Here is a 19,935-nt window from a genome sequence, read left to right on the forward strand (position 1 = left end):
CTCCCTCCTTTGGTTGGCGAATTTTTGGCCCTTTTTTAAGGGGAAGAGCGACTAACTACCAACTCTATACGTAATTAATTACGAAGCGAGCGTCTAAATTTACCCAGCGAAATAAGAAACCTATTTAAAGCTTCATTCACATCCAGTCGACATCATCATACTCTGTACCTCGAACAATGAAATCCTGCCAGGGAACCCAGCCAGCTCCCGGTAGTACAGGCCACTAGTAGATAGTAGTTTCAGGAACCCATGATTTCACGCCATAATCCTAATAATAATAAAGGAGTGTCAAGGAGTGTGTCGCGGATCGCCCGCAAACCCAACGATCCACACATGGTATGGGTCGAAGATAATCTAAATGCTGTCCCTTTCTTTTCTTTTCCTTCCTTCATCTCCTTCACTCTCCCTAGGATACCTCTTCCTCCTTTGAATTCCAGCAAGAAAAGAAGAAGAAGAAGAAGAAGAAGAAAATGTTCCTCTACCGCTCCTACCGCCACCGTCGTCGAAAGCGCCTCCTGACAACCATGCTGCTCCCCCTCCTGACTCTCCTGCTCGTCCTCCTCCCCTTCTACATAATCTACAAGCCCCCGAGCCTTCTCATCCGCTACTTCCAACGCCGCTGGCCCGACGTCCTATGGCAAGTCCAGCTCCGCGCCTCCTCCTCCTCCTCCTCCTCCTCCTCCTCACAGCCCCTCGTGGCGCTGACCTTCGACGACGCCCCCTCCGACTACACCCCGGAAATCCTCAGCCTGCTCCGCGAACACGACGCCAGGGCCACCTTCTTCGTTATCGGCGACCATATCCTGGGCCGGGAACAGACGCTCCGCGATGTCGTCGGCGCGGGCAACGAGCTCGCCAACCACGCCATGTTCGACCAGCCCTCGCGCGATCTCAGCGACGATGAGCTCGCGGCCCAGATCCAGGCCGTGCAGTCGAGGATCCAGCGGATCTATGCTGCCGTGGGGAGGACGGCCGAGGCCCATGACGAGGTGCATATTCAGGGGTTGCGGGTGAATCGGGTGGGGGCGTTAGCTTTGGGCTCGACCGAGACCGAGACCGAGACTTCTTCAGCGCAACATAACGTTAATCGGGGCGACGAGGAGGGGGGGGACGGACAACCCGATCCGCAATCGTCTACGAATCAAACTGATGACGGTAATAACAACAACAACAACAACAACAACAACAACAGTAATAATCATAATAATCATAATGCTAACAGGGGGAGCCGTGGAGGAAATCCAAGTGGAGAACAAGAACAAGAAGAAGAAGAAGTCCTGACGGAGCTAACGCCTGGTCGCTACTTTCGTCCTGGCTCCGGGTTCTTCACGGATAGAATGCGTGCCCTGGTTCGCAAGGAAGGCTTCCAGCTTGTGCTGGGGAGTGTTTACCCCCATGATGCGCAGATTAATGTACCCTGGATCAATGCAGCGCATGTTTTGAGTATGGTCAAGCCGGGCAGTATTATTGTCGTTCATGATCGGAGACCCTGGACTGTGCCGATGCTGGCTAAAGTGTTACCGGAGTTGAAGCGCAGAGGATACCGTGTGGGCACTGTAACAGATTTACTGAAGGAAGGTATTTCTACTTGAGTCTCCGAGTTCGGTGGTTTTTTTTTTTTATATCCTTTTCCAAAGTTTCATTGTTGGTACAGGGTCCTCTGTCTATGCATATAGAGAATTGGTGTTTGAGTGTACGATACAGGGGTTGGTTGACCAATACCCAAACAGACTGATAAAATAAACACAAAAAAGGCAAAATGCTGGGACATTTTCCAATAAAGAAAAAGAAAAGAAAAGAAAAAAAAATCATTCCCATCGCTTCCATTCCTCGAAGTTTTTCCGTAATTCAATCGAACAGTCATAACCCCGTCGCTCATCCTCGTGCAATTCCTCCTGACGATCCCGAAACCGTTGCTCCGCTTCGTACCGTTTCAGCGCCACCCAATTCAGGTACGGCATATCGTTTCGGCGCACCGCATCGTTGAATTTCGCCCGCAACCGAGGCGAGTAAAGCTGGCAGCTTGCCTCGCGCGTGCTTGATGGCCCTGTTTCCCCCGGAAGAAGCCGCATCACCGTGGAGAATTGCCGTGCGATGGGGAACCGTCCTTTTGCCAGGGGCCACACGATATCATCGTAGCAGTCCTCGCAAACCGTGAACTCCGGCCGCTGTGGCATGTAGTGCCACGTGTTGAGAACCAGCCGGCTCCGTCGGCAATCTCGGAGGACCACCTTGCGTCGCGCGTAGGCTAAGAACTCGCTTAGATCCGGAGGAGCATCCTTCTGTTCTGCGCGATTCGCCGACAGGTCCAGCCCGTCGATGTAGCGGATGAACCGGGGGCTATCTGTGACAAAGTCGCATACGCGATCCAGGATTATGCTGCTTCGCGCGAATGTTTCGCGGTGTTCTGGCATCAGGAGACGGACGTTTCGAACACACGCGGAACAGACATTGAATTGAGGGAGGAAAAGACCGGTCTCGTTATCGACGACGCGATACCAGTGTTGGTCGTTAATGATACGCCCCGTGCATGGTTTGCTTCCTGGTGGCGGCCGTGTGATTTGAAAAAGGAGGTCAAGATGGTCGAGCTTTTTCTTGAGTGTCTGCACCCATGCTAAACGAGTCCAGGGTTCGCTCATAGAACAACGAACTAGCTCAGTCCGCGGTTTGGGGGCGCTTAGAACGAAGCGGTCGCGGAACTTTGACTTGCGCATTTGTTTGGTGCAGGAGGGGCAAATATCGAGGTGGTTCAACCCTTGAATCGTGTGCCAGTCTTGATATCCGGCTACTGGAAGGGACCTAGGACAGGGAGAAAGACTCAGGCTACCACTAGGCGAGGTTGAGCGGCTTGAATTTGCAGAGCCTTCTTGCCGGGGTGGTTGCAACTGCGTCAAGGTGGTTTCCTGCTCGACAACAACTAGTATCTGGGTAGGCTGCTCCACTGGCTTTTCTGCAAAAGATACAGCTCGCCTGCGATTCTGATGGGCGGGAATTGGTTTTTCCCGATCCAGCGAGATAGATCGGACAGCTGGCTTTTTGGGCGCCGTAAGTTCTTGCGGCTGTGTGGGATGGGCCGCCTGATGGGTAGCAGACAACGAAGGAATCTCGGGCGATGATGATTTAGGAACCGATACAGCCTGTATCTGTGGCAGCGGGGCAGATATCTGCGGATCAGAGAGGTCTGGAAAAGCTCCAGGCATTTCCATCACCCTCTGCTCACTACGTGCGGTAGTATCAGAAATCTTGGGCTGAATACTGGAATTTCCCTGGGTGGTGACATGTGGAGGAATACTTCCAGACTCACGTTCCTCGCGGCGGCGCTTGATTTTTTCTTCCAGCCTTTCAGCAACACTGAGTGCTGGCGATAGAGGTGGTTTTCTATCGTCAGGCGGAGGGCTTCGGTTAGAGACATCGCTACCTTGTTTGTGCCGGATGGCGCCTGAATCAGAGAGGTAACCCGGGCTTGAGGAGCGGGGGTCAACTGAGATGGACTTCAGCGTACGTGTGTATTTCACGCTTTCAGACCGCTTCGGCATTGACGAAGAAGCCTTGCGCTGCATCTCCCGCGAGGCTAGAGGAGCAGGTGGTGGAGCCTTTTGGGCAGGTGGTGGCACAGCTGGCATTGGCTTCGGTTGAAGCGTACCCTTGCGAATGCCATAGTCCCGAACAGGTAGATCTGGCCGAATAGGAAGGGGGGGAGGACCAGGGGGAAGAGGCCTGCTGCTTGTGGCAGGAGCCTTTCGATCCTCTGGTACCTGTTTGGGTACCATTCTAGGTTGCTGGGGGAGTGCATCCTGGGGTCTGCGAGGGTTCCGTAATGGGAGGTTCCTTCCTGGTCCTGGAATCTGGTTCTCCCCAGGGTACAACGGTTTATGTGTTCGGTCCTTTCTGGAATCCTTTTTGGGAGATTGTGGTCGGGCACCAACATTAGGTGCCTTGGGTCCAGGGGCAGTTTTCTCTTCCACATTAGAAAAGACTTGGGAGACAATGAGAATTTCAACGTCTAAAATGAGCGGGCATTGATCGATGGTTCCACGGGCGTGGACCCCTTCAATCCCGGGTAGTTCTCCAAGGTAAGCTAATCCATATAATTCCCTGGATAGGGAATCAAGTTCATCCTCAACTGATGGGGAGGGGGGCCATTGAGACCGCTTGCGCCAGCGCAAGGACATCTTGAGGCAGGTCAAGTAGATATACAGACAAAAAAAAAAAACAAAAAAAAAAAAACCTTGGGAATCAATCAAGGAAATTGAGTACCGTCCTTGGTTTGGCAACAAAGAACAGCTATCCAGTTATAGTCACACGGTATATTGAAGTCAGTTTCCCGGCAATGAGCATGGTAATTTTATCGAAGCAGATTGAAATCAGTCGTAGAAACGCCGCGGGGCCAAAAATAGAGCAAGGAAGCACCAGAGAGAAAGCTGCAAAGATGAAGAGTTAAACCAATGAAGAACAGCAAGTAAGCGATCAACTCCAAATCGTCTTAAAATTATTAAGTATTAAAGAAAGTAGTAATACAAGGTATCTGGTACACAAAAAACTTAAAAAAGAAAGCAGGAGGAGGGGGATAGGAAAGGAGGAGTATATAAAGCTCTGGTGGAACTTGTCGGGCAGCGCCTCAGCTTGAGATTTTGGCCCTATGGGAGCCCCAGCCGGCAGATTGGGCGTTAACGGCGACGAATCAGTCCGAAAGGTACTGAAAAACAGCGACCGTGGCGGGGTGGTGGGTTTTGGGAGGGTTGGGACTGGACAAATATCAACAATGAGGAGCATTTCTGAAACTGATTGTATGCACTTCATGCATAGCCACAAGAAATGAACTATTGCCCTGACGTTGTATGTCACAACAGCGAACTTGTTCGTCCAACTACCAACCCTAGATCGGCGGAGCAATGACACGGTCACTGCCACGAAGTAAAAGACACCAATGCCAGAGCGGTCTCAAGTATATCGCAGCCACTCAGCCTTCGTTCCTGGCCCTTCGCGTCCGTATTGGGCGCCCTCGAGTCTACATGCGTGTGATTTCATTGGGATGATATGCACTCAGGGGTGATGCGGATGGTGAGTTGTCTGGTTGAAACTGAAATAATGGCGGCCATTGACTCACATCCCCACATGTGAAGATGCGGCCAAGAGGAGGATCGAGGATGATCTCGGTGATTGATCGTGGGTGGTATGATGGATGAAACTCGGATTGCAATCTTGTGGGACTTTTTTGGGCATCACGACCAACTACCTGTCTGGGACTAGGGCTGTCACTGACTTATGCACTTGCATAAGTAGTATAAATGACTCAGCTGGATAAATTGACCCAAAGTGTTAGCCCGCGGAATAGACCTCACCACATAATCGGAAGCGTTCCGCTGCTGCCATCCGACGGAAGAGACCCAGGGACCACTTTGTGTACGAGATCCCAAGCCGTCTAGCTCAATTGCAACATATCTGGATGGATTTCAAAGGACGAATCTATTGAGAAACAGGTAGCCGTCGGCCGAAGGGGAGTCCGGCACATATCTGGGGACAATTTGGGATGGTGAAGCAGGTCGGGATGGTACCTTGAACGGCGGCCCGGGGAAAGCATCGAACAAGAAAGACATGAATGAGATGACGAAAGGACAGACAGGCCAGGACAGGCGGGAAACCTAACTAGAAGGCCTCGATGACAAATCCAACGACATGAAGTTAGTTAACTAATATAAACTAAATGTTTCTCTGCTACTTAAGCCCTCCGTTATTCTCCATCAAATGTATTTGCGACAAGCTGCTGCCCGCCTTTCTGCCCTGCAATTTCACCTTCACCCGGCTCCATACCTGATCTCGCGCTCCCCCTCACGATTCCAACCTACATATCGAAGCCTATCCACAATGTCTGTCCCATCGACAATGAAAGCCGTCGTTGTTGAGAAGGTCGGAGGCCCCGAGGTTCTCGAGTTCCGAACCAATCACCCCGTTCCTACCCCGCAAGAGGGCCAATTGCTCGTGAAGAACAACATCTGCGGCGTCAACTACATCGATACCTATTTCCGCACAGGCCTGTATCCCTCCGCAAAGCCCGAAATCCTTGGTCGCGAAGCTGCCGGGACCGTTGTCGCTGTGGGCCCCGGTGCGAATCCCTATAACTTCCAGGTTGGCGATCGCGTCGCCTGGCTGTCCTCTACCGGATATGCGGAGTACTCGGTCGCCCCGCAGGCGAAGACCGTGAAGATTCCCGATGGGGTCTCTGATGAGGACGCCATGGCCTCGTTCTTGAGTGGGCTGACCGTTTTGTCTTTCGTGAAGGAGACGTACCCCGTGCAGAAGGGCGATTGGGTGCTGTTGCATGCCGCTGCTGGTGGGGCTGGTTTCCTTATGACCCAGATTCTGAAGTCAATTGGGGCTCATGTTATTGGGACTGCTGGGGGCCCGGAGAAGCTTGCTCTCGTCAAGAGCCTGGGGGCGGACTATGTGATTGATTATCGCAGCGAGGAAGGCAAGGACTGGGCGAAGAAGGTCAAGGAAATTACTAATGGTCGGGGTGTGGATGTTGTCTATGATTCCGTAGGCAAGGATACATGGGAGGGCAGTTTGGATGTCGTCAAGAGGAAGGGGACTGTCGTTTGGTTCGGAAATGCCAGTGGACCAGTCCCTCCTCTGCCTCTAAAGTAAGTAGTAGTACCCTCGTTCGAGACCGTCATCTTAATGACGGCGAGGCTAACTTGGGGAACAGTAAACTCAGCCCCAAGTGCGTGAAGGTCGCCCGGCCTACCCTTTTCGGCTACATTGAAACTCGCGAAGAGTTCGAGTTCTACGTGAACGAGCTGTTTACCCTCCTCAGAACCGGCCAGCTGAAAGTCAAGATCCACAAGATTTATCCTCTGGAGGAGGTTGCTCAAGCTCACATCGATCTGGAGGGCCGAAAGACTACTGGAAAGCTGCTTTTGAAGCCATAGGGGCCAAGGTCATGTTTATAATCAAAACAAATTGGGATAGACAGCAGCCGGTCTTCTTTTTGGTATATCTATGCGTGGGAAAAAAAAAAAAAATAATTAAGGATTTTTTGAATGGCCTCTTGAACCCTACGCTGACGCTTTTCCTTGACCAAATTTCTGTTCAATCCACGTCACTTCCATCATCTTCATCGTTTCCGGTCAGATCTCTTGGCTTCTTCCATCCTATCATCAGATCATTAGGAAGAACCGTATAGATGGAACTGTAGGCCGTGTGAATGTCCTCGAAATAGTGAAGCCCGCAATTCAGCTCCCACACAGAAGTGATCACCTTCATGCCCACATAGCAGTGCTCCAGCAAGCTTTCTTCCAAAAAGAATTCAAACTCTGGCATTATAGGGTTCTCTTTCTCCCATTCATTGCGTTCTTCCGCAGTCATGTCGTACCTAGGTCTTGCGGGATCGTGATAGGCTCTTCCGCGCAGTATTCCGACGGAATTCAAGTCGGGGGCATGCTTCTCATAAAACTCGGTTGTGACAACGTCCGGAGGCACCAGCCCAATAACTTCGAAACCGTCGATATCTTCCACACGTTTCGCCTGCAGCTCCCCGTCTAAGGATAGCTGGTTAAACAAAACCGCAAGTTCATCTGAACCAGAGCCAGCCAACCCAAATTTCACTACCTTTCGAGCTACCTCTTTGGTCATCAGCGTGGAATTATCCTTGGGGTTGCTCCACTGATTGTTCTCGACGTAGAGGTCATGCTGGAATCCTCCGAAAAGGATGGAGCACCCATTGTTAAATTCGCCGGGTCCTGCTGCTGTAAACTGCTGGTTTTTCCATAGTTCTTTCTCGGCGAGGTCACACGATTTCCTCGCCTCGTCGATATTCTCTCTATGTTCCGGGCAAACGTTGTGGTAGAGGAGGTATGAGAGGTAATTTCTGATCGTAACCGTGGCAAGCTTTATCATTTCTTCATTTTCCGGATTGAAGTAGTAGGGGAAGTACGAGGTCCTATCAAACGAAGGGTGAGAATACAGCGAATAGCGGCAGAGTGTGCAATAACTGACAGGTAGCCCTTTACCACAGCATTGAAATCAACGGGAAGCTTTGAGTGATCATCCTTGATGGAGGTTTGTCCTCTCGCAAGAAGAATCTGTTCGCTGTCCATGTTCTTGAAGTCACGATCATCGGATCCGACAAACATTTTTGGGCCAACGTCCACACCTCCGTACGCTAGGTACTTTTGAAAGACCTCCAGTCTATCATTTTCAATTCGACGCTTCTTCTGAAATCGCAAAAATGCATCTTCCATGCGACTAGATGAAATTAGCAGTTGCTTTATCGTCGCTTTTTTTTTCCCCCGTCATATCTTACTGGATGATCGGACGAGACCTAACCAAAACACTAAGGCATCAGATAAACGATCAACATCTCGAGAGCAATGCTCACTCACACATCGAAGAGTTCCTTTTCAGTGTCATATTCCTCCACGGTCATGGGCGCATCAACATAGTACTCTTCGAACCCGGTTGGCTTATTCTGTGCAGGCGAGCTGTGAGCCCGTGGGATAAGAAATGCTATATTCTGGAACGGATGGCCATACCCTCCCACGTTTACTTTTGGACTTCTTGCTTCTTTTTCGTTTCTTCTTCTCGGGCTCCAGTAGCTGTTCAGGGGCTAGGATGGGTTCTGCTTGCGTCTCCATCCTGGAACTTGAAAGAGTACCGATTCTTCACTTGGGAGTTCTGTAACAGCACGAGAGAAGTTTGGTATGGATAAGGATCAGAAACCTGAAATGAATAGTTTAGGACTGAGAATTAGAAGAACTAAAGAAATAAAAGGGTGGGTGAAGATGGAGGTGAAAGGGAATTAAGGAGAGTTGGGAAAGAGGTGAAGTATAGGAGAGAGAGAGAGAAAGAATAAGGGAAATTAACAAACCAGTCATAAATACTCATTCATCTTCATTCAACCCATTGAGAGGCTTAAATAAATAATATCCTGTTTATTTGGCCTCTAGATCCAACCACCAAGAAAGTCTGAAAAAATATGTCTTGTATGTGGTTCAAATGCTTCATGTTATGCAAAGTCAGCCAGAACACCAACCAACATCAGAATTATCTGGCATGATTTAATGCAATATCATAGAATCATATAGATTATAGATAATAATATAGTATCTCAGGAGGAATAGTTGTAGTTAGTGGTAGAGACCAGGGGCATAACCAAAAGGTGGCCGATTGGGCTTCATCCCGACCCAAAAGTCTCAGCTCTCTCTCTCTCTCTCTCTCTCTCTCTTTGGTTTCTCAATTCTTCTTCCCCTTGACTTGTCGATTTCTCCAAATATTTACCTTCCTTTCTCTCCTCCTCCTCCCTCATTCCTCTCTCTTCTTCTGTTTTCACCTTTTCATTTTGCGTTTTCAACCCTCTTCCTCTCCTTTCCTCTTGCGTTTCGGGTTCTCGTCCGCGATCGTCATTCTTGCTCAGCGACTTATGCGGGATACGACCTCTTTCAATCCTTGCATACAAACGCTGCATCACCTTTTTGCTCGTCGATTTTGTCTCCTTGGATGATGATGCCTTCCTCCTCGAGGCCAGATAGTTTTAAACCCCAAAATCTTGACCATGATAGCTTCGTTGCCTTTGACCATGCCGCGGCTGGACAGTAAGTGCTTGCTTATATCCCCGCCTTCCTGCCACTGGCCCTGTCTGCGGTGAAACCGTTGAGCAGCAGTCATCCCCCTGAATCCCCCTGTTTTGCGATCCGGTGTGCCTGTGAAGGTTGACTCATACTTTTTTCTGCCTCCTCTGTAATAGTGATGGCGTCCGCTGTACCCTCTCCGGTTCCTTTATCGCGAAGCCCTGTACGGCGCAAGAAATCGCCTTCTACGAATCTACGGCCCTTCATCCTGCGTTTAGAGAATATATTCCTACATATATCGGGACTTTAACTTCCGCCGACCAGCATCAACCGCCTCTGGCTCTCGCTGCTGCTGCTGCTGCTGCTGCTGCTGCTTCTGCTTCTGCTTCTGCCCCCACACAGCCCGGTGCCGTGAGCTCGGATTACACGTCTACCTCGGAAACCCCGATCGCTGCCCCAGCCAGCACCTCGGGCGACCCGGCCGCGGCTGATGCTCCACAAGAGGCAACATGGACACCGTCTGCTGGGAAAAAGTTAGAAACCGGGTTGTCCATCGTGCTGGAGAATGTTGCTTCTGGGTTCAAGAGACCCAACGTTTTGGATGTTAAGCTGGGAGCTAGACTCTGGGCTGACGATGCTCTGCCTGCGAAGCGAGTCAAATTGGATATTGTGTCGCAGGAGACGACTAGCTCTTCTCTGGGATTCCGGATTGCAGGAATGAAGGTGTGGACGGGGGTGAACGGCGAGGCTGACGAAGGAAGCAAAACCAATCCCTACATTACTAGATACCAGGAGTCGCGGGGCGCAAAGGGCGAGGTGACGGAAATCCATGGCTACAAGCGGTATGACAAGTGGTACGGCCGGTCTTTTACAGATAAAAATGTCCAGGAAGGCCTGGAGACATATCTTGCTGGCGCAAAGACTGGTGCGGTCGACCGCTCCAGGCTTGTCGCCAGGCGATTAGCCGATGAGTTGAAGCAAGTGCAGGAAGTCTTGGAATCCGAAGAGAGTCGAATGTACTCCTCTAGCGTCCTGATCATCTACGAAGGAGACCAGGAAGCGATGGAGCATGCTCTGGAGGAAGAAAAGCGAATCCAGGAAGCCGGCCCACAGGAGGCGGACGAAGAGGAGGAAGGTAGTTCCGATGAATTTGAGCTTCAAGAGGGCGGCGGGTCATTTGAGGTGATCGATATGCCAGTCGGGGAGATCGGCGAGGCTAACCAGACCATCAATATCAACATCGACCCGGAAACGGCCCAACTGGGGGGGCTGGAGGACGAAGAAGAAGATGAAGAAGAGGGACCTAAGGTGCACGACCTTCGTCTGATCGATTTCGCCCATGCCAGTTGGACTCCTGGCCAGGGGCCGGACGAGAATGTTCTGACGGGTATTCGGAACCTAGTTCGCATTTTTGACGAACTTGCGCAGGACTAAATGGACCACCACCATTGGCATGAAGTATTTGCTATTTCCATTCTATTGTCGCTGGCGGCTTTGAATGTGATGTTTTCCTTGTTGCATTTGACATATAGTACTCTCTCTCTCTCTCTCTCTCTCTCTCTCTCTCGTGTTAGCCCTAATTTAGATTTGAAATCACGATTTATCATTTGATCATCTCCCCAAAGTGTTGCTCAAGCTTACTCTGCCGGTATTCAATGTATCGCACCTATACAAGACAGACGATCCACAGCGAGAAAAAAAAGTTATTATACTCAACGAATAAGACAAGGACTATGTTCTCCCTGAACCTCGGCCCATTACAGAGCTATCCAGGGCATGGGAATCGTCTCGAATATACATACTGTTTGAAATACAAAACCCTACGGAGGAGAGAGAGAGAGAGAGAGAGAGAGAGAGAGCATGTGTGTGTGAGGTGAGGTCCACCAGGGTCCAAAGTACCAGAGTTATAGAAAAATCAAGACAACCTGCCAATACTACTAATATTTTAATAACAAGTCCCATAGAATCATTAGTCTTGCCACCTCAGTCTTCTTGCCAGTAACTTCACAGCGTAAACAAGCCCCAACAAGACCGGAACCTCAATCAGAGGTCCCACGGTGGCTGCGAGGGCCTGGTTACTATCGGCGCCAAACATGGCAACGGCCACCGCGATCGCCAGCTCGAAATTATTGCTTGCGGCAGTGAAGCTCTGCGTCGCTGCCAGCCGGTAGCCGAAGCCTAGTTTGTATGCGACACACAGGGTCGAAAAAAAGATAACGGCGAAATAGACAACCAGGGGCGCGGCGACCCGGACAACAGAGACGATCTGGTGAACCACCTGGCGACCCTGGGATGCAAACAGGACGAGAATGGTAAATAGCAGCCCGATCAACGACCATGGGCTGGCCCATTTGAGGAACACACGGTCGAACCATTGCGGGCTTGTCACCTTTCGGAGCGTAACCCGGGTCAGGACCGCGGCGCCTAGGGGGATCCCGAGAAAGACTGCGACGCTCTTTGCGGCCGTGGCGTACTCGAAGTCGACGGAGTCTCCGCTGATCACTTGGATGAAGAAGACTCCGAGCGGCGCGAACAGCGCCATCTGAAGCAGTGAGTTGACGGCTACTAGGATAGCGCAGTATTCTTCATCGCCGCCTGCTAGTCCGGTCCATATCAGGACCTTGGAAGGTGGTTAGTGTGGTGAATGAATCCAGTTTTTTTTTTTATCGCTGTTCGCTTACCATGGCAATACATCTTGCGAGCCCAACTAGAATAAGTCCCTGGCGTAACTCTGGCTCATCCGGCAAGAAAGCCCAGGCCAATGCCAACTGCAACAACCCCCCAGCATTAGTGAATTCGTGGAGGCCGGAAGACTGGTGGCAAGCCCACCCAACATACCATGAAGAACGGCGCAATTATCCAATTGCAAAAGATGCTAAAGCCAATTTGGATCCAAATCTGGCGTGTTCGGAAGACCTGGTGCAGACTTTCGTATCGAACCTTGCAGAGAATGGGGTACATCATAACCAGGAGACCAACGGCTTTGAAGGCATATATGTATATTAGCTAGGATCCTCAAGTGCCGTTACATACCTACCTCGGTAGGTAGTTAATAATGATATGAAAACAAAGGCAGACTGACCGATTGGTACGGATACGCCTACCAACTTTCCCCGTTGCAAAGCAGGACCGGTGCTAGGCACGAAGTTCCCTAGAATGATACCAATCGCCATAGCAAGGAAAATCCATATCGCCAGGAATCGATCGATGATTCCCAGGTTCTTGAATGCGGATTGCTTGTCTCCAGGCACATCTGAGTCTGCGGCGTGGTCCTGTTTTTCCATGTCGTCGTGCCCGGGTGTAGATTGAGCTCGAGCTGTAGAACCCATATTGTAGAAATTCTGAATCTTGTCAGAGTAATGTCAAGATACATAGCCGAAGGCATCCTTCTGTGATATACCGGAGTATAGCACTTCGATGTCACTCAACGGCTTTCATTGGCCAGCTTAAATTTTCGTCACCCAAACACTAACTATGTGCCGCTGTCCAAACTTACCGAAGAAGGTGTTTATTGCCCAGTTCCACTATGGAGTATGTATGGCTTTCACAGTCCGGTCCATTCGACCAGGTTGGATCCCAACAGTTAAATACCGCCGGGACTCCTGTAACCCTCTCGAGACATAGCAGCTATACAGTTCTGATACCTCCGTCGATCTTACGTGCTGCTCGAGTCAGTCAGTATGCCCAGAAAGCCGAGTGTCCTGTTCGTCTGCATCCATAATGCTGGCCGCTCCCAGATGGCCGCTGGGTATCTCGCCCACCTAGCAGGCAACGCGATTGAGGTCCGATCTGCAGGATCTGCCCCGACAGAGTCCATCAACCCGATGGTCATCGAAGCTATGCGGGAAGAAGGCATCGACTTGACGGGTCAGAAGCCCAAGATCCTTACCCACGACGCCCTGCACGCCAGCGATGTCGTGATCACTATGGGCTGCGGTGATAGCTGTCCAGTCTTTCCCGGCAAGCGCTATCTGAACTGGCAACTGGAGGACCCTGCCGGACAGGGCATTGCTGCTATACGGCCTATTCGTGACGAAATTCGACACTTGGTTGAAACCCTTATACTTGAACTTCAGCATTAGTTGATTAGGGCACATACAATCCACCCTATCCTGCCAATTATTGCATTCCAGCTGCAGCTCCAGCAGGCCTGTCTTCATGCCCCCCCGGAAAGAAACAACAAAACGGCGGAAAGCGTGGGAATGGTGGTTTCTGAATCTAAGAGTTGTTGGCTTTACTGTTTTGGATTGGCTATAGAGAGACAAGTGATCTGTTTGCAGACGGGTCCTCCGCTATACAAGCCTAGTTATACTCTACTCCTCTCTCCTGTCAGTTAAATTAGCATTATTGCGGGCGAATTACCATAACTCCCACTTTCATCAATGCAGAGTAGGGGTTTTCTATACGCGGTAGAGTTGGGACTGTCACTCACCCACACTGATTGGATGAGTATAAACAAGAAATTTCAATAGCATCCGTCATGGCGCTTAATATGGGGCACCATGGAGTAATCCTTATTGACCTGGTACGGAGTACATATTGGCAAAGAATCGGAAGGAGGAAATTTCACCCAATCATCACTTCTTAGTGACATGCCTGGTTATCCTTCCCGAACCCACATGCCATGCTTCCTCTATAGTATGCAAATATTCACCTTTTACTCTGCTTTGTACTCCTTTTCCCTCTCGATTCGAAAGAGCTTCCGCCGTATTTCAGGCCCCTCCTCCTAATGTGGGCTTGTCTCAGAAAAACGATACCGAAGCACAACCTCCTCACCGAGTCCCAACTCTCCGCATCGCGATACATACATACGGCAATGCTGGCTGATCCAAATACCCAAGCGGGACCGACAGGACCGCGCGAGTTCAACAAAGACTTATCGCAGACGGTGTCTGGCTACCAGTCCCTAGCATTGCCAGAGAATGAAGACGACATCGAAATCCGCAAAAAGTACCGCCCATTCCTTCTAGACGAAGACGCCGACGCCGACTGGGTCAGTAAGCTGGAATTGACCACGGTCCTGAACCTGGCCGCGAAGCACCTCCGGGACACAAACAGACGCGCGAGGGTCCTCGTGCTCTACGGCAGTCTGCGCAAACGGTCGTACTCGCGACTTGTGGCGTTTGAAGCCTGTCGGATCCTCTTCCGGCTGGGCTGTGATGTCCGTGTGTTCAATCCCGACGGGCTACCCGTGAAGAACGATATCGACCACGGCCATGCGAAAGTGCAGGAACTCCGATCGCTCAGTGAATGGAGTGATGGGCATATCTGGGTCTCTCCCGAACAACACGGAAACCTGGTAGGTACATACATACATACCTAGCTATAGTAGACCACTCCCCCCCCCCCCCCTCTTGACTAGTTATTTACGGAGTACTATACTGAGTTACTGCTTCTTTGCGCGCGCGCGCGGCGGGGGGGGGACGATGACTAGACTGCAGTCTTCAAAAACCAAATCGACTGGATCCCTCTCAGCACTGGGAGCATCCGGCCAACGCAAGGCCGAACGCTAGCCGTTGCCCAGGTATGCGGCGGGTCGCAGTCGTTCAATGCCGTCAACTCGCTCCGGATCCTAGGCCGCTGGATGCGCATGTTCACCATCCCGAACCAGTCCTCCATTCCTCAGGCGTATACCCATTTCCCGGAGGAAGACGGGCCAGGCGGCCAACGGCTCAACCCTAGTAGTAACAGAGACCGACTGGTGGATTGCATGGAGGAATTTGTCAAATATACCATCTTGATGCAGCCGCACCGAGACCTTTTCGGTGATCGGTTTAGCGAGCGGGAGGAGAAACGGTTGAAGGAAAGCCAGTCTTGAGCCAAAGTGGTTCTTCTTGATGCTGCTGTTTTGGGCCTCGATCTACTACGACTTGTTGTTTTGTGGTCTGCAAAGAGTAGTGTAACTGTTTTTGGAGCAACCCTGCTGCTTTCCTTTTCCAATAGTGTCCATGTATGTATTGTATTGTACATACTATATCACCCTAACCCTAATTAAAGCTCTGGCTAACTAGTAGCTAGTAACTATACTTCCGGTACGATGTTTTAGGCTTCATGCGCTACAGGACAGAGATCGTAGTGTCCATTCTGATTGTTCCCCCACCATGCCGGGAAAGGATGAGCAGGTCCTCCGGCCCCGAAGACGGCAAAAGACAGAATAAAGAGGGCAGTCAGACTAGCACCGTCGAAGGCACCAGTGATCAGATACGAGTAGTTCTTGAAGATGCGGGGGCGGTGGTTCCGGAGGTAGAACTGCACGAAGAACCCGGCGAGGATCCAACTGAAGATGACGCAGGTCTGGCTTTGGTTGTAGGGGATGTACCCGGCATATTGAATGAGCTGGGGCATGTTGATATCGGCGAGGTCGAAGCCTTTGATGTTAGGAACGAACTGATCAAGGGTCAGTAAGGAAGGTAGGGTAGGCAAAGGTAGTTAGGGCCGGGAGGTAGCCTACGTAATAAACGATCCGGTGAAGTGCCACAACACCCGCGCCAATAGCTAGACCTATCGGCACCATTTGATACTCCCGACCGGATTTGTAAAGATACCCGGCCAGTGCCCAGGAGGCGGCATTGGTGTTGTATGATTGCATCGTTGCACCGCTCCAGGAGGAGTTGCCGTTGCCGTTTGCGAGGAGATTGCGATTCCCGCCCACGATGGAGGTCATCACGGCGTAATTAATGAATCCGCCCAGAACGGTGCCGTATATTTGGGAAAGGAACATCACACGGGGAGGAACCTTGACTGCATGGGAGTTAGCTCCGCTTTGTGGGCTCGAAAAAGAGGATACGAACGGTATTCGCCCATCTTCAAATCACCGGAAAGGCTGATGGTGTTCGCGATGACATTGTGAGACCATGCAGCGAAGTACATGTTGCCCACGGGATGGCCAGGAAGCAGCAGTCCTGCCAGCATTTTTGACAAGTTGTTGGTGGCAATACCGTTGCCGTAGCGAGAAAAGAGAATGGTACTCTACAGACAGATATTGGATGTCAGAGTTATTCTCTTTACCGAAACTGCACTCGCAATGATGGCTTACCAGAGGGGCAAAGAACATTCCTACTACCAGCGAGACGACGTACGCCCACGCCGGGAGGGTAATGTCCTCTTTGGTGACCACAACCAGACCGAGAATGAAGCTGCCCACAAGCACGGCAATGTACCACCACCAGGGGGCTTCCTTGTAATGCCTGACCATGTGCTCATGGTGCCGATCGTCGTATCGACCTTGTCTCGCACTTTGATATGCTTTCAGGATATCCTTGCCCCAGAAGAGGAAGCAATGAACGACAAGGGCACCGATCTAGAACAATATGAGCGTGGGGTCGGGAAGAGGTCAGGGGTTGGTCCTTACTGCAGCGTTCGCCATGAGCATCGCGAAGACAAATGTTCCGGCCAATTTAGGTGGGCCGTACACGTTCAAGGCGGCTTCGTCGAGCACACCACCAGCGAAGACTTGATCGATGGGGTATGGTGTGCCATTGGCTAATAGAAGCCTCGTCGACATGAAGGGAAGCGATTGTGCGTTCCAGGCATTGGCGTAGTAGATGCCTGCCATCGCAATGAAACAGACACCAAACCCTAGAACTGCATGGGCCTGGAGCACAAGAGGAAGGGAAGTTTGGAACGAAGTGATCTACCGCCATCTGTCAGGTTGCTTGCTTTCCTTGGTCCACACGGGGAGATTTCTCTTACGTATTGCCAGTCAAGAGATATACTGAAGAGGCCCATTCCTTCGTTGTTGGTGGCACCACCGAAGACATTGGTGAGAGTAGCGGCCGTGTCACCAGTCGCTCTCATTGAAGCCAGGCACTTCATTATTGCACGTTAGTGACTCATATCAACGCAGATCGGTTTCGGGGGGATGCTATATACCGGGATCGAGATGGAGTTCAACCATGGGAAGATATAAGCTGGGAAGCTCTCGTAGAGAAACATGCCAGTGAAGCTGTACCAGAAGTATCTCAGCGGCTTGGAATTCTTCAGCTGCTGCCAATGAAGTCCCTGGAGAGTCTTGACCGTGGGTAAATTACTCCAGTACACAGCATCGACATGCCAGACGGTTATCGGCCGCAAGATCCCACAGATGCCGTAGCCAAACAGGCCAATAGAGATAGTACTCAAGATGACAGTCGTCGCGCTCAATGGAAGATCGTAGAAGAGATCTTGTGCGGCAAATACCATCGTGCTCGCAGCAGCGTTGGAGGCCGACGTGGCCGTGATAGAACATATCGCGTGCTCCTTCAGGCTCCAGGGCCCAGAATTGAGGAACTTCAAGACCGTAATCGACAGAGGAAGTTTCCCCTGGCCGCCGTTTTCCCTCCATCGAGCTTCAGACATATCACCACGGGGCAGGAAAGCGGCCCAGCCTTTGCCGAGAAAGTAGGATATCAGGACGATAAAGGTCCCTTGAATGGAAATCACGGTGGGTTTGAACTGCGAATCCATGTCAGCAGCCTTGAGACATGAAGAGCCAAGCAGCATGAGCATTCACTGACATTGTAAATCTGGTACATGACAGCCTGGAAACATGAGAGAATCGATGCCAAAAGAAGACTCCGAAAGCTGACAGCACTTTCGCCATCATCCCGCATGGGTAGAAGGTGAGTAGCCGCATCAGAGCCAGTGATGATGATAACGTCGTCACTGTTGCTGTTACTCTCGTCGATGTCCTCCGCAGATGAGGTGCACAGCCCAGTACCAACTTTCAGATCATCTTTGCCATCTACTGCCGTGACGACGATCTTCTCATCGACCACCTCACGGCTGGAGACCGGGGAGTCGTTGCCCTCTATGGGCAAGTCGGAAGGGATCGGTGACATATCCGGTCAGAGTACGCCTTTCCAGGGGTACGTGATATACCTAAAGGACTACCTAAGTAGTCGACAATGATTGTTCCTTCGCCTTGCGCACTTCTTATAGGGTTATTTAGAGAGCGATATGACACTGACCAGTGGAAGACTCATGATACCATAGAGCACGCAAATGAGCCATTACTCCAACATAAACTCCACTTCTCCATATCTCCGCCTCCTCCTCCTCCTCCTCCTCCTCCTCCTCCTCCTCCTAGAATATGAATGACCCCAGTGAAAGAAGCGCTTTGCTGCAGCCGTGCGGGTACACGCTAAGCTTGGACAGCAGGGGCCGCTCTCCTGCCTTTTTCTCTAGCCCTACCTCGTAATCTAGCAATTATGTAACTTCCTTACCCTCTTTCCTCCCTCGGCCAAGTAGAATTAATAGGCAACTCATAATCAATTCTGAATGCTTCTGCTGCTATCACTAGAGAAAGATTGGGGAAATATATCTGTATCCGTGCAATCCCATATCCTGTCTACCCCCCATGGATCACAGCATCTAGTGGCGTTAGAGTGGAAGTAGTGCCGGGGACAGTATCAAGCTTACGAGCGGTCCTTCGAACCCCAGTAACAGGCCGAGACTAAGGGAAATCACACGGCGGGGGCGTAAGTAGAGAGAGAGAGAGAGAGAGAGCCTAACCAAGTAAGCTTCTTGATCCTTACGCAGACAAAGTATGTAACAAGAATCTCAACGCCACTTGGGCGAGAAGTTCTTCCAGGTTATGAATTGGTAACAACCCAATTATATCCCAAGGGAGCCCAACTAGTCGCCATGCAAGACCCTAATGACTCTATAGCAATATGTACCGAGTATTAAGAGATAAAGATGATCATTAGGCAATGGGCCCGAATGCTATGTAACCCTCTCTGCACTAGTGAAGACTCAGACAGCCAACAACAGGGTGGAATCATTCCTAGACGCAGATTTAGCTCTAAAGGTCTTACTGACCTAGACATGTCTTATCAATATTGACAAGGGAGGTACTGGGTTACTCTCGGGAATAGGACGAGCCCTAGGATTGAAATGTGGAGAATTGAGGTTTTAAAGGCCATCTCCTGATACTCGCAGTCAAGTAACTGACCCTTAATGGCTGCATGGATGATGAAGATAGCCAATGTCTCAGGGTAATATCGGGCAAAACTGGGAAAGCAGATAAATCATTGTCAGATATGGCCTTACAGAGACATCTATTATAGAAGCCTTGCTCTCATGCACCGAAAGATATAAGTAGTTGGAGAATGAGGATGGGATAAAGAAGGCATATTCTGTAGCATACCTAGGCATAGTAAGGTAGAGGAATACTTTTACAAGTGAATCTAGTGCTGTACTAAGCAATCTATCCAGTTTAAATTCTCTTGAAGTCCACTGCAGTCTTCACAAAATATACTTCGGAATACGAGCATTCAACAAATGCGGCCATGGGCGACCCATGGTACAGCGAAATGGCCCTTGATTTCATCACTCCCTTTGCTTTCCTTCACGATTCTCTTTAAACATTCTCTGCAAACTGTCAATT

General features: G+C 50.6%; 9 protein-coding genes across 9 annotated transcripts; 5 read left to right on the plus strand and 4 right to left on the minus strand.

Annotated features, from left to right (window-relative positions):
• Positions 1-497: 497 nt before the first annotated feature.
• On the plus strand, positions 498-1,583 carry P175DRAFT_0415441 (chitin deacetylase CDA4; the record flags this gene model as incomplete). Its single annotated transcript, XM_040893071.1, has 2 exons — positions 498-989; positions 1,287-1,583. Coding segments are annotated over 2 exons (789 nt in total), but the record flags the coding sequence as incomplete, so codon positions are not given.
• A 22-nt stretch (positions 1,584-1,605) lies between these two features.
• Positions 1,606-4,172, minus strand: P175DRAFT_0472692 (uncharacterized protein; the record flags this gene model as incomplete). The annotated part of the gene is made up of 2 exons (XM_040895136.1): positions 1,606-3,181; positions 3,293-4,172. 2 exons carry the CDS (start codon positions 4,170-4,172, stop codon positions 1,809-1,811), a joined length of 2,253 nt encoding a protein of 750 aa, XP_040756801.1. The 3' UTR covers positions 1,606-1,808.
• A 1,693-nt stretch (positions 4,173-5,865) lies between these two features.
• On the plus strand, positions 5,866-6,929 carry P175DRAFT_0429586 (quinone oxidoreductase family protein; the record flags this gene model as incomplete). The annotated part of the gene is made up of 2 exons (XM_040893373.1): positions 5,866-6,641; positions 6,707-6,929. The coding sequence occupies 2 exons, from the start codon at positions 5,866-5,868 to the stop codon at positions 6,927-6,929; spliced, it is 999 nt and encodes a 332-aa protein (XP_040756802.1).
• A 160-nt stretch (positions 6,930-7,089) lies between these two features.
• Positions 7,090-8,744, minus strand: P175DRAFT_0514140 (uncharacterized protein; the record flags this gene model as incomplete). Its single annotated transcript, XM_040898791.1, has 4 exons — positions 8,554-8,744; positions 8,382-8,480; positions 7,996-8,244; positions 7,090-7,939 (listed from the first exon to the last, which is right to left on the minus strand). The coding sequence occupies exons 1-4, from the start codon at positions 8,631-8,633 to the stop codon at positions 7,090-7,092; spliced, it is 1,278 nt and encodes a 425-aa protein (XP_040756803.1). The 5' UTR covers positions 8,634-8,744.
• Positions 8,745-9,217: 473 nt separating this feature from the next.
• Positions 9,218-11,461, plus strand: P175DRAFT_0498527 (inositol polyphosphate multikinase). Its single transcript, XM_040896523.1, has 2 exons — positions 9,218-9,590; positions 9,743-11,461. Exons 1-2 carry the CDS (start codon positions 9,502-9,504, stop codon positions 10,998-11,000), a joined length of 1,347 nt encoding a protein of 448 aa, XP_040756804.1. The 5' UTR covers positions 9,218-9,501; the 3' UTR covers positions 11,001-11,461.
• Positions 11,462-11,535: 74 nt separating this feature from the next.
• On the minus strand, positions 11,536-12,850 carry P175DRAFT_0506872 (arsenic resistance protein; the record flags this gene model as incomplete). The annotated part of the gene is made up of 4 exons (XM_040898227.1): positions 11,536-12,186; positions 12,248-12,334; positions 12,405-12,547; positions 12,649-12,850. 4 exons carry the CDS (start codon positions 12,848-12,850, stop codon positions 11,536-11,538), a joined length of 1,083 nt encoding a protein of 360 aa, XP_040756805.1.
• Positions 12,851-13,108: 258 nt separating this feature from the next.
• P175DRAFT_0498529 (arsenate reductase ArsC) lies at positions 13,109-13,888 on the plus strand. The gene has a single exon (XM_040896524.1). It carries the CDS (start codon positions 13,247-13,249, stop codon positions 13,646-13,648), a length of 402 nt encoding a protein of 133 aa, XP_040756806.1. The 5' UTR covers positions 13,109-13,246; the 3' UTR covers positions 13,649-13,888.
• A 327-nt stretch (positions 13,889-14,215) lies between these two features.
• On the plus strand, positions 14,216-15,677 carry P175DRAFT_0498531 (uncharacterized protein). The gene is made up of 3 exons (XM_040896525.1): positions 14,216-14,865; positions 15,001-15,516; positions 15,585-15,677. The coding sequence occupies exons 1-2, from the start codon at positions 14,383-14,385 to the stop codon at positions 15,382-15,384; spliced, it is 867 nt and encodes a 288-aa protein (XP_040756807.1). The 5' UTR covers positions 14,216-14,382; the 3' UTR covers positions 15,385-15,516; positions 15,585-15,677.
• P175DRAFT_0528964 (OPT family oligopeptide transporter) lies at positions 15,609-18,385 on the minus strand (the record flags this gene model as incomplete). The annotated part of the gene is made up of 8 exons (XM_040899655.1): positions 15,609-15,953; positions 16,018-16,307; positions 16,358-16,535; positions 16,603-16,866; positions 16,918-17,199; positions 17,259-17,375; positions 17,439-17,999; positions 18,062-18,385. 8 exons carry the CDS (start codon positions 18,383-18,385, stop codon positions 15,609-15,611), a joined length of 2,361 nt encoding a protein of 786 aa, XP_040756808.1.
• Between the last annotated feature and the right edge of the window lie 1,550 nt (positions 18,386-19,935).

This window comes from Aspergillus ochraceoroseus, assembly GCF_002846915.1.
Source record: "Aspergillus ochraceoroseus IBT 24754 chromosome Unknown P175scaffold_1, whole genome shotgun sequence".
NCBI classification, from domain to species: domain Eukaryota; kingdom Fungi; phylum Ascomycota; class Eurotiomycetes; order Eurotiales; family Aspergillaceae; genus Aspergillus; species Aspergillus ochraceoroseus.

Bases quoted from the DNA above. Each gene is read 5' to 3' on its own strand.
- P175DRAFT_0498527 (XM_040896523.1), top strand. From the start codon at position 9,502: ATGCCTTCCTCCTCGAGGCCAGATAGTTTTAAACCCCAAAATCTTGAC. The intron at 9,591-9,742 runs GTAAGTGCTTGC...CCTCTGTAATAG, and splicing joins GACCATGCCGCGGCTGGACA to TGATGGCGTCCGCTGTACCC.
- P175DRAFT_0498529 (XM_040896524.1), top strand. From the start codon at position 13,247: ATGCCCAGAAAGCCGAGTGTCCTGTTCGTCTGCATCCATAATGCTGGC.
- P175DRAFT_0498531 (XM_040896525.1), top strand. From the start codon at position 14,383: ATGCTGGCTGATCCAAATACCCAAGCGGGACCGACAGGACCGCGCGAG. The intron at 14,866-15,000 runs GTAGGTACATAC...GACGATGACTAG, and splicing joins CCGAACAACACGGAAACCTG to ACTGCAGTCTTCAAAAACCA.